This window comes from Microcaecilia unicolor, chromosome 6 (genome assembly GCF_901765095.1).
Source record: "Microcaecilia unicolor chromosome 6, aMicUni1.1, whole genome shotgun sequence".
Classification (NCBI taxonomy): Eukaryota; Metazoa; Chordata; class Amphibia; order Gymnophiona; family Siphonopidae; genus Microcaecilia; species Microcaecilia unicolor.
Genome location: NC_044036.1, coordinates 121,883,788 through 121,896,525, shown reverse-complemented (window position 1 = coordinate 121,896,525; position 12,738 = coordinate 121,883,788). Strand labels below are relative to the sequence as shown.

Here is a 12,738-nt window from a genome sequence, read left to right as displayed (position 1 = left end):
CCCATGGCACCACTTCAATCTATAACATCACTGACCCCAGAACCTGGGTGTAGTCCCAGACTTGCCTTGACTGAGAAGACAAATCTGCATTCCATAAAGAAAATCCTCTCCCTTGCAGTGTCAAACAGAACACACGAATACTCCAGTGTCTGCAATGGAGTTAGTCTGCTCTTCTTGAAATTGATCATCCAACACAATGACTGAAGAAGATGCCAAACTTTGTCTATCGCTGCCATGCTGTCCAAATAGGATGACACATGAATGAGCCAGTCATTGAGATATGGGTGAACAATGATTCCCTGGTGCTGAAGGAAGGTAAACACCACCACCATGACTTTGGTAAATGTGCTTGGTTAGGTGGCAAGACCAAAGGGCAAAGCCCTGAACTAGAAGTGACTGACCAGCACTGCAAAATGTAAATATTTCTGATTTGTGGTCACAAGGGTATATGCAAGTACACCTCCTCGAGATCGAAGACGATGAGAAATTCTCCTTCTTGAACTGAGGCTATGACTGCACTTAGTGTTTCCATGTGAAAGCAGGACACTTGGAGGCAGCGGTTTAGAACTTTGAGATCTAAGACTGGACAAAAGGTGCCTTCCTTGTTTGGGACAATAAAGTAGATGGAGTATCTGCCTTGTCCCTGTTCGGCCTGGGAAATTGGAACAATGGCCCAGAACACCAGCAAGGAATGAACAGTAGCTTGACTGCCTTGGTTCCCTTTTGACAAGGAGACTGCCAGAAGAGAGGAATGACCAGGCAGGAGAACTCCAACTTGTAACCTGTAAGAATATCCAGAACTCACTGGTCTGACATGATTTTAGGCCACTCCTCCCAAAACTCCTGAAGACATCCTCCCACCAGAGGAAGAGAAGTGTCTCAGCCTTGCATCACTGCGAAGCTTAAGAGGCATTGGGTGCTCTAGCTGACTGAGAGGAAGACTTTCTGTCCACACAAAGGGAAGATTGGCTGCCTGAAAGCGAGACTTCTATATTGCTAATGACCAGGTTGGTACCGCATGCTGTCTCAAAATCAAGATCGAGAGCCCCCTGAAGACAGATGACTAGAGGCTTTCAGCTCATCCTCCATAGTAACATAGTAAATGATGGCAGATAAAGACCTGTACGGTCCATCCAGTCTGCCCAACAAGATAAACTCATTTTACTTATACGGTCTGTGCCAGAGCCGGTGGTGGGAGGCGGGGCTGGTGGTTGGGAGGCGGGGATAGTGCTGGGCAGACTTATACGGTCTGTGCCCCGAAGAACACAGGTACAAATCAAAGTAGGGTATACACAAAAAGTAGCACATATGAGTTATCTTGTTGGGCAGACTGGATGGACCGTGCAGGTCTTTTTCTGCCATCATCTACTATGTTTCTATGTTATATATGTTTTACATGGTATGTGTTACTTTATATATATACCCGAGTTTGATTTGTCCTTGCCTTTCTCAGGGCACAGACAGTAGAAGTCTGCCCAGTACTGTTCTTGTACTAAGTTCTGAAGCTAACGTCGAAGCCCCTTAAAATTTACACCCCCAGCCCATCCCTATCTATTCAGTCATGATTAGGGCCTAGACTGTAGAAGTCTGCCCAGCTCCCGTTTTGTTTCCCCAACTACTGGCGTCGCCACCCAATCTCCACTAAGATTCAATGAAACCATTCCTTCTAAACTGGGTTCCTTTGTGTTTATCCCACGCATGTTTGAATTCCATTACCGTTTTCATCTCCACCACCTCCCGCGGGAGGGCATTCCACATATCCACCACCCTCTCCGTGAAAAAATACTTCCTGACATTAGTCCTGATTCTGCCCCCCTTCAACTTCAATTCATGTCCTCTAGTTCTACCACCTTCCCGTCTACGAAAAAGGTTCATTTGCGGATTAATACCTTTCAAATATTTGAACGTCTGTATCATGTCACCCCTGTTTCTCCTTTCCTCCAAAGTATACATGTTCAGGTCAGCAAGTCTCTCCTTGTACGGTTTGCAACGCAAATCCCATACCATTTTTGTAGCTTTTCTTTGCACTGCTTCCAGTCTTTTTACATCTTTAGCAAGATACGGCCTCCAAAACTGAACACAATACTTAGAGCGGGGCCTCAATAACGATTTGTAGAGGGGCATCAACACCTCCTTTCTTCTGCTGGTTATGCCCCTCTCTACGCAGTCTAGCATCCTTCTGGCCACGGCCGTCGCCTTGTCGCTTCACCTTTAGATCCTCAGACACCAACACCCCAAGGTCTCTCTCCTGAGTCGAGCTTACTAATCTCTCCCCTCCTATCCGGCATCTCTCTTTTGGGTTTCTGCACCCCAAGTGCATCACTCTACACTTCTTGGCATTAAATTTTAACTTAATAAGTAAACGGAAGAAAGATAATAAACTGCCTAAGGCAAAATCAAATATACTACTAAACCTTAAGTCACTTAAGGTATATTAAAGTATATTAAATTTTAACTGCCAGACCCTCGACAATTTTTCTAACATTCGGAGATCCCTTCTCATTGTTTCTACTCCCTCCAGAGTATCCACTCTATTGGCTATTTTCGTGTCATCCGCAAAAAGGCACACCTTTCCTTCCAACCCTTCAGCAATATCTCCCACAAATAAATTAAACAGAATAGGCCCCAGCACCGACCCCTGAGGAGCTCCACTGCTCACCTTCTTTTCCTCAGAGCGGATTCCATTTACCACCACCCTCTGCCACCTGTCGGTCAACCAGTTTCTTATCCAGTTCACCACTTTTGGTCCTAAGTTCAACCCTTTCTGTGGGGGACCGTATCAAAGGCTTTGCTGAAGTCCAAGTAGATTACATCTAGCGCACGTCCCTCATCCGTTTCTTTGGTCACCCAGTCAAAGAAGTCAATAAGATTCGTTTGGCAGGGTTTTCCTTTGGTAAAGCCATGTTGCCTCGGGTCCTGTAACCCGTCAGCTTCAAGAAAGTTAACTATCCTTTCTTTCAGCAGCGACTCCATTATTTTTCCTAGGACCTCCAGCAACCACTGTGGCTTAGTGTCCCCCAGTTCTTTCACCAAGTTACTGACATCATATCCAAATAGTCACTTGCCCCAAAAGGGCAGTTTAACTAGACAAGACTTTGATTCTACATCCATAAAATTGGACTACTGAAGCTGAAGTAGAAGGCTCCTCAATGGAAAGAACTGCCAGTGCCTCAGAAATGAGTACTGAGCTTCTCTTTATAAAACAACCTCAGTACTTTCGGATCATCTCCCTTCTCAGGAAAGAGCTCTCCCTCCTCTAACGGCTTTCAATGATGGCTCCTCTGAATAGACCAAGCCCACTCCTGAAGGTCTAAATGAGATCTCTTAGGAGCCGAAGAGGCAGCAACTCTGAAAGTCCCTGCTTCACTAAATAGGCCTGGTGTAAGACCAATATAAACTCTGGAGAAAATAAAGATCCCAATGCAGTTGAATGCTCTATCTGGCCCTGAGGCTGTGCTCTGTGCTGAGGCTGTTCCTCATTGCTAGTCATCCCCAACAAAATAGTGCCCATTCCCGCACTTTCTTGCATCAATCTGCACACCTGCCCTACTAGAGAACCCAAAGTCTCTGGCATATTTGGATGCTGCGCCAAATCCAAAGATGTGCTGCCACCCAAAATTTCCTCCATGTCCCATGGGATTCCTGGTTTGCACACACTGCAATGCCCCAACACCAGCTGGTGGGTCCCATGGTGGGAACATCTCTTAACTGCCTATGCTGGACAAGCGCAGCACAATGCGGTCCCAAGTTGTGAGTCAGGTTCCTTCCCTTGTACCAAGTAGAACTTTCAGCCTTCCAAGCTCACAATCTACACAAGTCTTACCCCAGATGAGAAAGGATCAGGACTGATACTCTGTCCCATATTCTTCAGTAAACTTCTTTCCTTTTTTTTTTTTTTTAAGGTTGTTGTGCTGGAAAAGGAGAGCTCCACAGGAAACAGGGGAGAGGTGAAGAGAGGGAAGAGTAAATTCACTGGGCACCAGAAACAGAGATCTGAAGTCCTCCAGATATGACTCTGCAGACTGAAGCCACTTGCATAGCTCAACTGGGGACCATCTGACCAACTGAACCAGGAGCAACTGAACCAGGAGCAAACTGTTCAGATCCGGAGGCTAGAAATTGTGTCCATCCACCTGCTGGAGATAGAAAATACTGAGGAGCTGGTCTGCATGCAAAGAGAGATATGTCTCAGTTTTCAGTTCTCTATCTGCACCTGCTAGTTGATGGACACAACTATACCACAGGTTCTGGAACACCGGAAAACTACATAATGGAAATAGTTCTTTAATCATTTGAAGCTACAATGGCTCTTTTTCATTGTGTTTCTTACATTTTATCTCTTTCCCTGAGAAACAAACTTACCAAACACCACTTACCCAACACCTTCAATATAAAATGCTTGCTGACTTCCCCGGCTTCATTGGAGGCTATACAAGTATATTGACCCACATCTTCCATTTCTGCTTTTGAAATCTGAAGAACCATTCCCTGGCGACTCACAGTCAGATGGGCTCTGGGTTCTAGGGACTGTCCATTTTTAAGCCATGACATGTTGGGAGTAGGAGTACCATCCGTAAGGCACAGTAGAGAGACTGGATTTCCTTTCACAATAGTCACTTCTTCTGTCCCACCTGTACTGTCCATACTTGGTGGCACTACAGAACATAGAAAGGAAGGGGTGATCACAATGAGAATTCAACATTTATTTTTAAAATTTCTATATCCATGGCCAGTTCAAGGGTACTGGGTGCCTTAGCAAATCTTCAGCCTTGTCTCTCCCCCCCCCCCCCCCCCATTATCTTTCAGGCCCTTAATTCCCCACTGCCCCTATTAAATTTTGTTTTGTGTGTGTGAGTGAATGGATTTCCCATCTTTCCTCCACATAAAATTAGGTATTGATGGTTCTTTGCATTTGTATGATTGTCAGGATCTATTGTTTTATTTTGACTGCAGCTGTTCCTTTCTCTATCCATCACTGCCCCCTCCCCCCCCCTTACAAACTTGCAGCCCTAAATGATTTCCTAGTTTTGCCTAACTGAGCCAGCCCTGCCCATACTATCTACAATTCTGGGCAGGAAACAAGCAAATATCAATAAACTACATGAAAAAATATGACCAGTGTAAATCACATGAATATCAGACCAGAGTGATCTGTGACTGATTGAAGTTCTGACAGATTTAAGTGTAATTTATTCACCTAACAGCATAGACTAAAAAACTGACACTAAAAAGTATAACATAGATAAAAACTAATGATAAGACTGGAAGCCGGATACTGGGCTAGATGGACCATTGGTCTGACCCAGTATGGTTATTCTTATGTTCTTATGATAATAACCTAAACTATACATCTATGGGTCAGTATTCAGCCATCGTGATCAACCTTTAAATGCTGACTGCAGCGGTCAAAAAATATCTGGATATTTAGTGCCAATATCAGGTGGTCAGTGGCAGAACATATCCAGATAATGACAATATTCAGTCTGCTATCCTGAAAACGTAAGAAAACGTTCTACCTTTCCAAAGTTGTTAGCTGACTTCTAGCTGAAGTAACACAAGACTACCACTAGAGCACCCTGTGGCCATTTTACAGATTAAGTCACTAGGGGACAAAGCTAGTAGGAGTCGCTCCTGCCCAGGTTATCCTACTGGACCCCTGGGAGTCTAAGGTTGACTCATGGGGGGGAGGGGGGCTACAGGTGGGTGGGTGAGGAGAGTTTCAGGAGGAAGAGTCTGCTCTCTGGGCGGGGGGTGCCTGGAGAGGCTTCTGTTCGCAAGGGGGGTTGGGTCATGTTTGTAGGGACTGTGGGAGGGGCTGGCTGGAGGAAGGGGAAATGAACCACATCTTTTTCCCTTTCAGCTGCTAACCAGAAGCTATGCAAGTGTCGGACGATATTCAGTATTGGCAGTTGTATAGCTCAAACACCAAAGTTAGGTCTGTTATTTATGTGGTCCTATTTGTTTGCATAGCTGTGTGGGCACTGGCAGAATATTTCTGGCATCTGCATAACTCCTAGCTCCTACCCGACTCCACTTCCAGAGCACCCCTCTCCTACCCACTTTTAAAATGGCCAGTTAGTGCTGATATTCAGTGGTACAGTCCGGTTAAATGCCACTGAACATTGGTAGCTAACCACTGAGTGAAATTTAAGTGGGCTGGAGCCTCTCCTGCCCATTTAAATTGCTTTGAATATCAGGCCCAAATTGTCTAATCATGGTGGTTTACAGATTAAAACATTCATAAAATTAAAGACAGATACACTTTACTCATCACTGCCGCAACTTTTCCACCTTTTCCACCATGTGCGTGCCATCACTGAAAACATCCTGTTTTTTTTAACCTAGTTCGCTATACCGTCCTCTTTCCATCTCGAAATCCTCATTAATTGCTCTGAGACTGATCTCAAGCCTAACTGGAAATTTTCATCTGTAATTTCCCTACCAAATACTTAGACGTATTACTCTTTACCACCCTGAAAGTCAACATCAGTATGCTCAATTCAATTCTAAGAAGAACTGGTAGCCAGTGTAATTCTGTCAAAAGAGGAGAAGCCCATCACCCCATGTCTTCTGCATAATTATTCTCACATCTGCGTTCTGAATCATTTGAAGCTTACAGATCAAAATTTAACTAAATCCTTCCTCTCCTACCCACTTAAATCACTTTTGGGCTCATTTTCGAAAGAGAAGGACGTCCATCTTTCGACATAAATCGGAAGATGGACGTCCTTCTCCCAGGGACGTCCAAATCGGTATAATCGAAACCCGATTTAGGATATCCCCAACTGCACTCCGTCGCAAGGACAGCAAAAGTTTAAGGGGGCATGTCAGAGGTGTAGTGAAGGCGGGACTTGGGCGTGCCTAACACTTGGACGTCCTTGACCCATAATCGAATAAACAAGGACGTCCCTGACGAACACTTGGACATTTTCACCCGGACCTGTTTTTATTACAACTAAGGCACAAAAAGGTGCCTGAAATGACCAGATGACCATCAGAAAGAATCGGGGATGACCTCCCCTTACTCCCACAGTGGTCATCAACCCCCTCCCACCCTCAAAAAACATCTTTAAAAATATTTTGTGCCAGCCTCTATGCCAGCCTCAGATGTCATACTCAGGTCCATGACAGCAGTATGCAGGTCCCTGGAGCAATTTTAGTGGGTGCAGTGCACTTCAGACATGCGGACCCAGCCTCATCCCCCCCTACCTGTTACATTTGTGGAGGAAACAGTGAGCCCTCCAAAACGCACCACAAACCCACTGTACCCGCATCTAGGTGTCCCCCTTCACCTGTAAGGGCTATGGTAGTGGTGTACAGTTGTGGGCAGTGGGTTTTGGGGGGGTTGGGGGGGGCTCAGCACACAAGGTAAGGGAGCTATGTTCCTGGGAGCAATTTATGAAGTCCAATGCAGTGCCCCCTAGGGTGCCCGGTTGGTGTCCTGGCATGTGAGGGGGACCAGTGCACTACGAATGCTGGCTCCTTCCATGACCAAAGGGCTTGCAGTTGGTCATTTCTTTGGTTTTTGAAAATCGCTGAAAATCAGAAACGTCCATGTCTAGGGACATCCAAATCTAGGGACGGCGAAATTTAAGGATTTGGATGTCCCTGACAGTATTTTTGAAATGAAAGATGGACGTCCATCTTGTTTCGAAAATACGGGTTTCCCTGCCCCTGGATTTGGACGTTTTGCAAAGACGTCCAAATCACAACTTGGATGTCCCTTTCAAAAATGCCCCTCTTTGTATCTATACTGGTAAGGTAAAAATACATGCAAAAGACCTACTGAACCAGCAATCCTTTCTTTATGAAAATGTACAACACATGATCCTGAATAGATAATAAGAAACTCAAAAGGTCCAATATTCAAAATTATCCAGGCAGCAGGGTTGCCGAGAGACACAGCCGGGACTGGGGCAGGACTACCCCCCCCCCCCCCCACCTGGGTCGTTGCCGCACCATGCCCCCCTCACACTTCCCCACCTCCCACATTTGGGTCTCCGCCCCCTTACCTTCCTGTATCTGCAACTTCCTTGGTCTGTTGTCTCCTGCTCCTATGTGCCGGGACCGGTTTATCATGCTAATGTAATAATCCAGGTCCTGGCACACAGGAGCAAGCACGAGATAGACTTGGAAGCAGTCAGGTAGGACCCAGGGAAACCTACCCCCCACCCTGGACATGAGAGGCTCTTGTCTGGTTAGGTTGAGTGAATTGGAGAGTGGGAGAGGGAGAATTCAATGGCATTTAACTGTGTAGTGCTACTGAATATTCACTCTGAAGGCTGCAGCACTGTCCAGGCAGTACCACAGCAGTCCGGGGACGAAGTCTAGGTGAAACTGGGAGTTATGTGGGCACTGATAATATTCAGTGCCAGTGCTCACATAGCTAACAAGACAAGTAGGACTACAGCCCGACCGAGTTTCAGTTTTGGCACCAAAATGACCCAAAATCTGAGGCTGAAATCGAACCCCCTCCTCCCACAATCACTCTCCGCCCTATACCTCCGCCTACAACCCAAAGGCCCTTCCCGGGCCTACCTTTAAACCTCCTGATGGTCTAGTGGGTCTTCAGGGAAAGAGGAATCCCCATAGACCTGCGGGTTCCGCAGCCAAAATGGCTGTCAAGATATCCTGTGGCAGCCTCATTAGCAGCATAAGCTGGAGCAGTCTCCAGTCGCTCCTGCTTATGCTGTTTCCAATCTCAAAATGGCTTCTGGGACTTCCCACGGCAGTCTGCTGTGGGATGTCCTGGCAGACATTTTGGATGTGGAACCAGTGGGGGCAAGAGCGACTGGGCAGCACTCTTGCCCTGGAGACCTACTAGACTACCAGGAAGTTTAAAGGTAGATCTGGTGGTGGGAGGGAAGGAGGGGGAGGCCAAGAGTGATTATGGGAGAGCGGGGCAGTGAAAATGATCACGGGGGGGGGGGGGGGGGCACCAAAAGTAATCGCGGAGGTGAGGGGGTTTGGCTTCAATTTTAGACAAAACTGAACTGCAAATTTAGGTTGCTAGTTTGGTTTCGGTCAGCCTCTAAGTAGGACCACTTAAGCAACAGTTCTATCTTTGCACAGTTGGCTATGCAGGTGCAGCACTGAACACTAGCCATGCCTTTATAACTTCCAGGTATTGTCCCTGACCCGGATATTCAGTGCCAGTGTCTGATATAACACAGCACTGAATATCTGGGTATAAATTAGCTGACAGCAGTTGGTGTTTATAAAAATGTCAACTCCTACTCGCTCAATATTGACCCAAAAGTTTTTAACCAGAGAACAATGAGAGCAGACACTGGCTTTTGCAAAATAATCACTGACATTTTATAAATCAAAAAATGAAACCAGGTTTTTAAGGGGTGGAAAGAATTACAGTTGGTCTTTCCCTTAAAATTATGCTAAAGTAATCGTATTATGTAGACAAATTAGAACAGAGCAATGCTATCGTCTTTAAGTAGAGCACTGAAACTGTTCATGCATCACCCTACAATGTGCCTCCAAGAAAATATACAGTGGCTTTAAACTTCTCTTATGTTGGAAAGCTTAGATTACACAAAAACAAAAGGTTGCAAAAGTAACTAAACAATGGAATGAGAACAATTTGTCCTTATAGGAGCTGACCACAGCAATCTTACCAAACACTTGTAGGTTGTAGAGTTTATTGTCCACCCCAGCTCTACTGGAAGCCACACAGGTGTACGTGCCGACATCAGATACCTGGGCCCTTACAATTCTGTAAAAGACCATCACAATCAACTGAGCTTTAACACAGGGTGAATCCCTTTGCTACAGTGTATATAGGGAGGGACTAGATTAACTACTTTGAAAACACAGAGCTACTTCAGTTCTGATCAGAAGGGGAAAAAGGGTGTACAGTGACTTATTAAACTTAATACAAATATGATAGCATATCTTACTGATTCTAAAAACATGTGATCCAATATTATGGACCCTATGCACTACAGTGCACTAAACATTAGCTAGCTTAATGTATTGCTGCCTCAGAAGAAGGTATGAAGATTAGATAACTGACAGCCAAAAAAAGGGGGAGAAGAAAAGATCTCTAAAACAAAGTCCAGATGGAAGCCAACAGTGGAGGTAACCAAACAATCACACCAGATAGCGCTCCAAGCATAAAATGGTCTTTATTAAAAATAGTCTCTTCAAAGGACTTGACACGGACCGTGTTTCGACACCACTGCCTGCATCGAGTCCATACTAATCTCAATCATCTAAAAAAACAAAGAATGTCACAAAACGCCTAGCCACTCGCCTGGGGCTAACCCTGTGGCCACTTAGAGGGTCTATCCCCAGCACAGCTCAGGTCTGCCTGCACCTAGGCATGTGATCTACACTAGCATCCTCCTCCCACTGACTGGGTTCCAACCGCCTTTGGGCAAGTCTCCCATTCTCAAGCTATCCTTGGTAATTTCTAGGTTACTGGGACCATACTCCCAATGGTCCCACAGTTCCTAGAAAGCACTCGCAGACCCAACACACAAACCATCAGGATTCTTAGTCAGTCTCGACAAGCAGAGTCAATAAACTAAACAAACAAAAAAATAAGGTTTATTGTCATACAAATATTGAACAGTGAACTATAAAAACAGATGGAAAAAAACTGGCAAATAACAAGTAACTGAATAAGGATCAATTATAAAACTATTTAAACATTTTATCATTACCTGGATAGTGCCTGGGAAGAACACGAAATATAGCTGCTCACAGGTTAAAGAATATAACTACTCACAGGGTCTGTTTAAAGAGGTCTTTCTCTCGCTACTTCCAAACTGAGACTGGAGAAAAATCCAGTATTTCCAGACTGAATTTGATCTCCTGGGTCAATCAGAGCCCAGAACAACATTTCTTTAAAATGTAGCTGGCCACATCACTGCAGGTTACTTCCTCTTTGTGTTAAACTAAAGAAGGAACAGTCATTTCTCTGTAACTGCTTTAAACATAAAACATGCACTTAAAGAAATAATACAGTTTACAGGCTTACAAACCCACTGTTTTGTCACAGTGAGTAAAAAAGACCATGAACATCAAATGAGCAAAATGCATGAAGCTGTGAGCATAAAATCCAGATTTAAGCTGAGACACTGAACAGAACTTATTGTTTAGTTATCTTCATTGTTGGCTTCCATCTAATTAGAAAACTAAAGTAGATCTTGTTCTCCTTTCCAAACTCCCCTGCCCCAGATGATGTCTCCCTGTTCTCCTTCAGTGCACTCCCCCATCTATGTACCACACCTTCAAGGTAAAAGTCCCTCCTCCAAAGCTCCCATGCCATCTGAGCATAGTAGTGGGCTGGATGGAGGATAGTAGTTTCTTTCCTCTTTCAGAAAGATATTTTATTCAATTTTTCACACTCTGTCCAGCATACATATGTTGTATTCTTAATATTAGTATTTTTTCACAGAAGGCAACTCCATAGCTACATTCATGAAGGAATGGGCCAGCACAGAGGAGCCATTGTAGTGTAGAAGTGTTGTAGATTAGATCAGCTGTGATCTATGGTACTTGAAAAGAAAGCCAAGTAGGTGGCCTAGCCCTAGACTATATTAAGCACAGGTTCCTGTGTTGCTCAAGGAGGCTAAATTGTCTTTATAAGACAGGAGTGACATATTCTAGTTCAGTGTGCATTCAAAATAATTTATGTTTAAGACTCTGAACATTTCCTTGGTGGATTCTTCCTGATGCAGATACAAAACAAGGGAGCCCCTTGTTGGAGATTTGAACAGTACTACAGCTGATCTACTTCTTTCATTTGACCAGGACTGAGGATTTTGAGGAAATACAAATATTATTGAGATCACCCGAGTATTTAAGCTAAGTAGTAGGTTTTTTGGGGTTTTTTTACTGTGCACATGTAGGAACAATGTTTTCAGCATAATTATGATGCTTACTTAAGGGAAGAATGTCTTAGTGAATTTGGTAAAATGTTTTCCTCGTTTATTTGGTCACAATAATTTTTTTTTTCTTTAAGAGTTGCTTTCTATTGTGGCTTGTTTCAGAGGATTGACAGAAACCTGTGATAAAAGCCATCTCTGTAGGCATCCCTGGCAGTTGAGGTTTCGGGTTTTTTAAAAATCTGATATTCCTTTAGTTACCATCTAGAGCAAATTTCGAGTTTTTGGTTTCATAAGAGAAGCATATACTATATGCCCTGAGCTGATCATTAACAATGAGCTGTTTTTGCAATTTTGTTGAACAGTATCAGATGAAAACAAATCATAAAGAACAGACTAAACCAGTTCTGATTTGCCCCTCTGTATATTTGGACATACTACTACTACTTATCATTTCTATAGCGCTACTAGACTTACGCAGCGCTGTACACTTGAACATGAAGAGACAGTCCCTGCTCGACAGAGCTTACAATCTAATTAGGACAGACAAACAGGACAAACAAGAGATAAGGGAATATTAAGGTGAGGATGATAAATAAGGGTTCTGAACAAGTGAATAAGGGTTAGGAGTTAAAAGCAGCATCAAAAAGGTGGGCTTTTAGCTTAGATTTGAAGACGGCCAGAGATGGAACTTGACGTACCGGCTCAGGAAGTCTATTCCAGGCATATGGTGCAGCAAGATAAAAGGAACGGAGTATGGAGTTAGCAATGTAGGAGAAGGGTGCAGATAAGAGAGATTTACCCAGTGAACAGAGTTCCCGGGGAGGAATGTAGGGAGAGATGAGAATGGAGAGGTACTGAGGAGCTGCAGAGTGAATGCACTTATAGGTCA

The 12,738-nt window shown here is 44.3% G+C and overlaps 1 protein-coding gene across 2 annotated transcripts in view; it reads right to left on the bottom strand.

Annotated features, from left to right (window-relative positions):
* HMCN1 (hemicentin 1) overlaps window positions 1-12,738 on the bottom strand; it is a 672,624-nt gene that overhangs the window by 186,588 nt on the left and 473,298 nt on the right. For both annotated transcript variants that reach the window (XM_030206904.1, XM_030206905.1), the window contains exons 67-68: window positions 9,630-9,727; window positions 4,377-4,655 (exon numbers count right to left, since the gene is read on the bottom strand). In XM_030206904.1, the coding sequence (XP_030062764.1) occupies window positions 4,377-4,655; window positions 9,630-9,727 (377 nt within the window). The remainder of the gene's footprint in view (window positions 1-4,376; window positions 4,656-9,629; window positions 9,728-12,738) is intronic.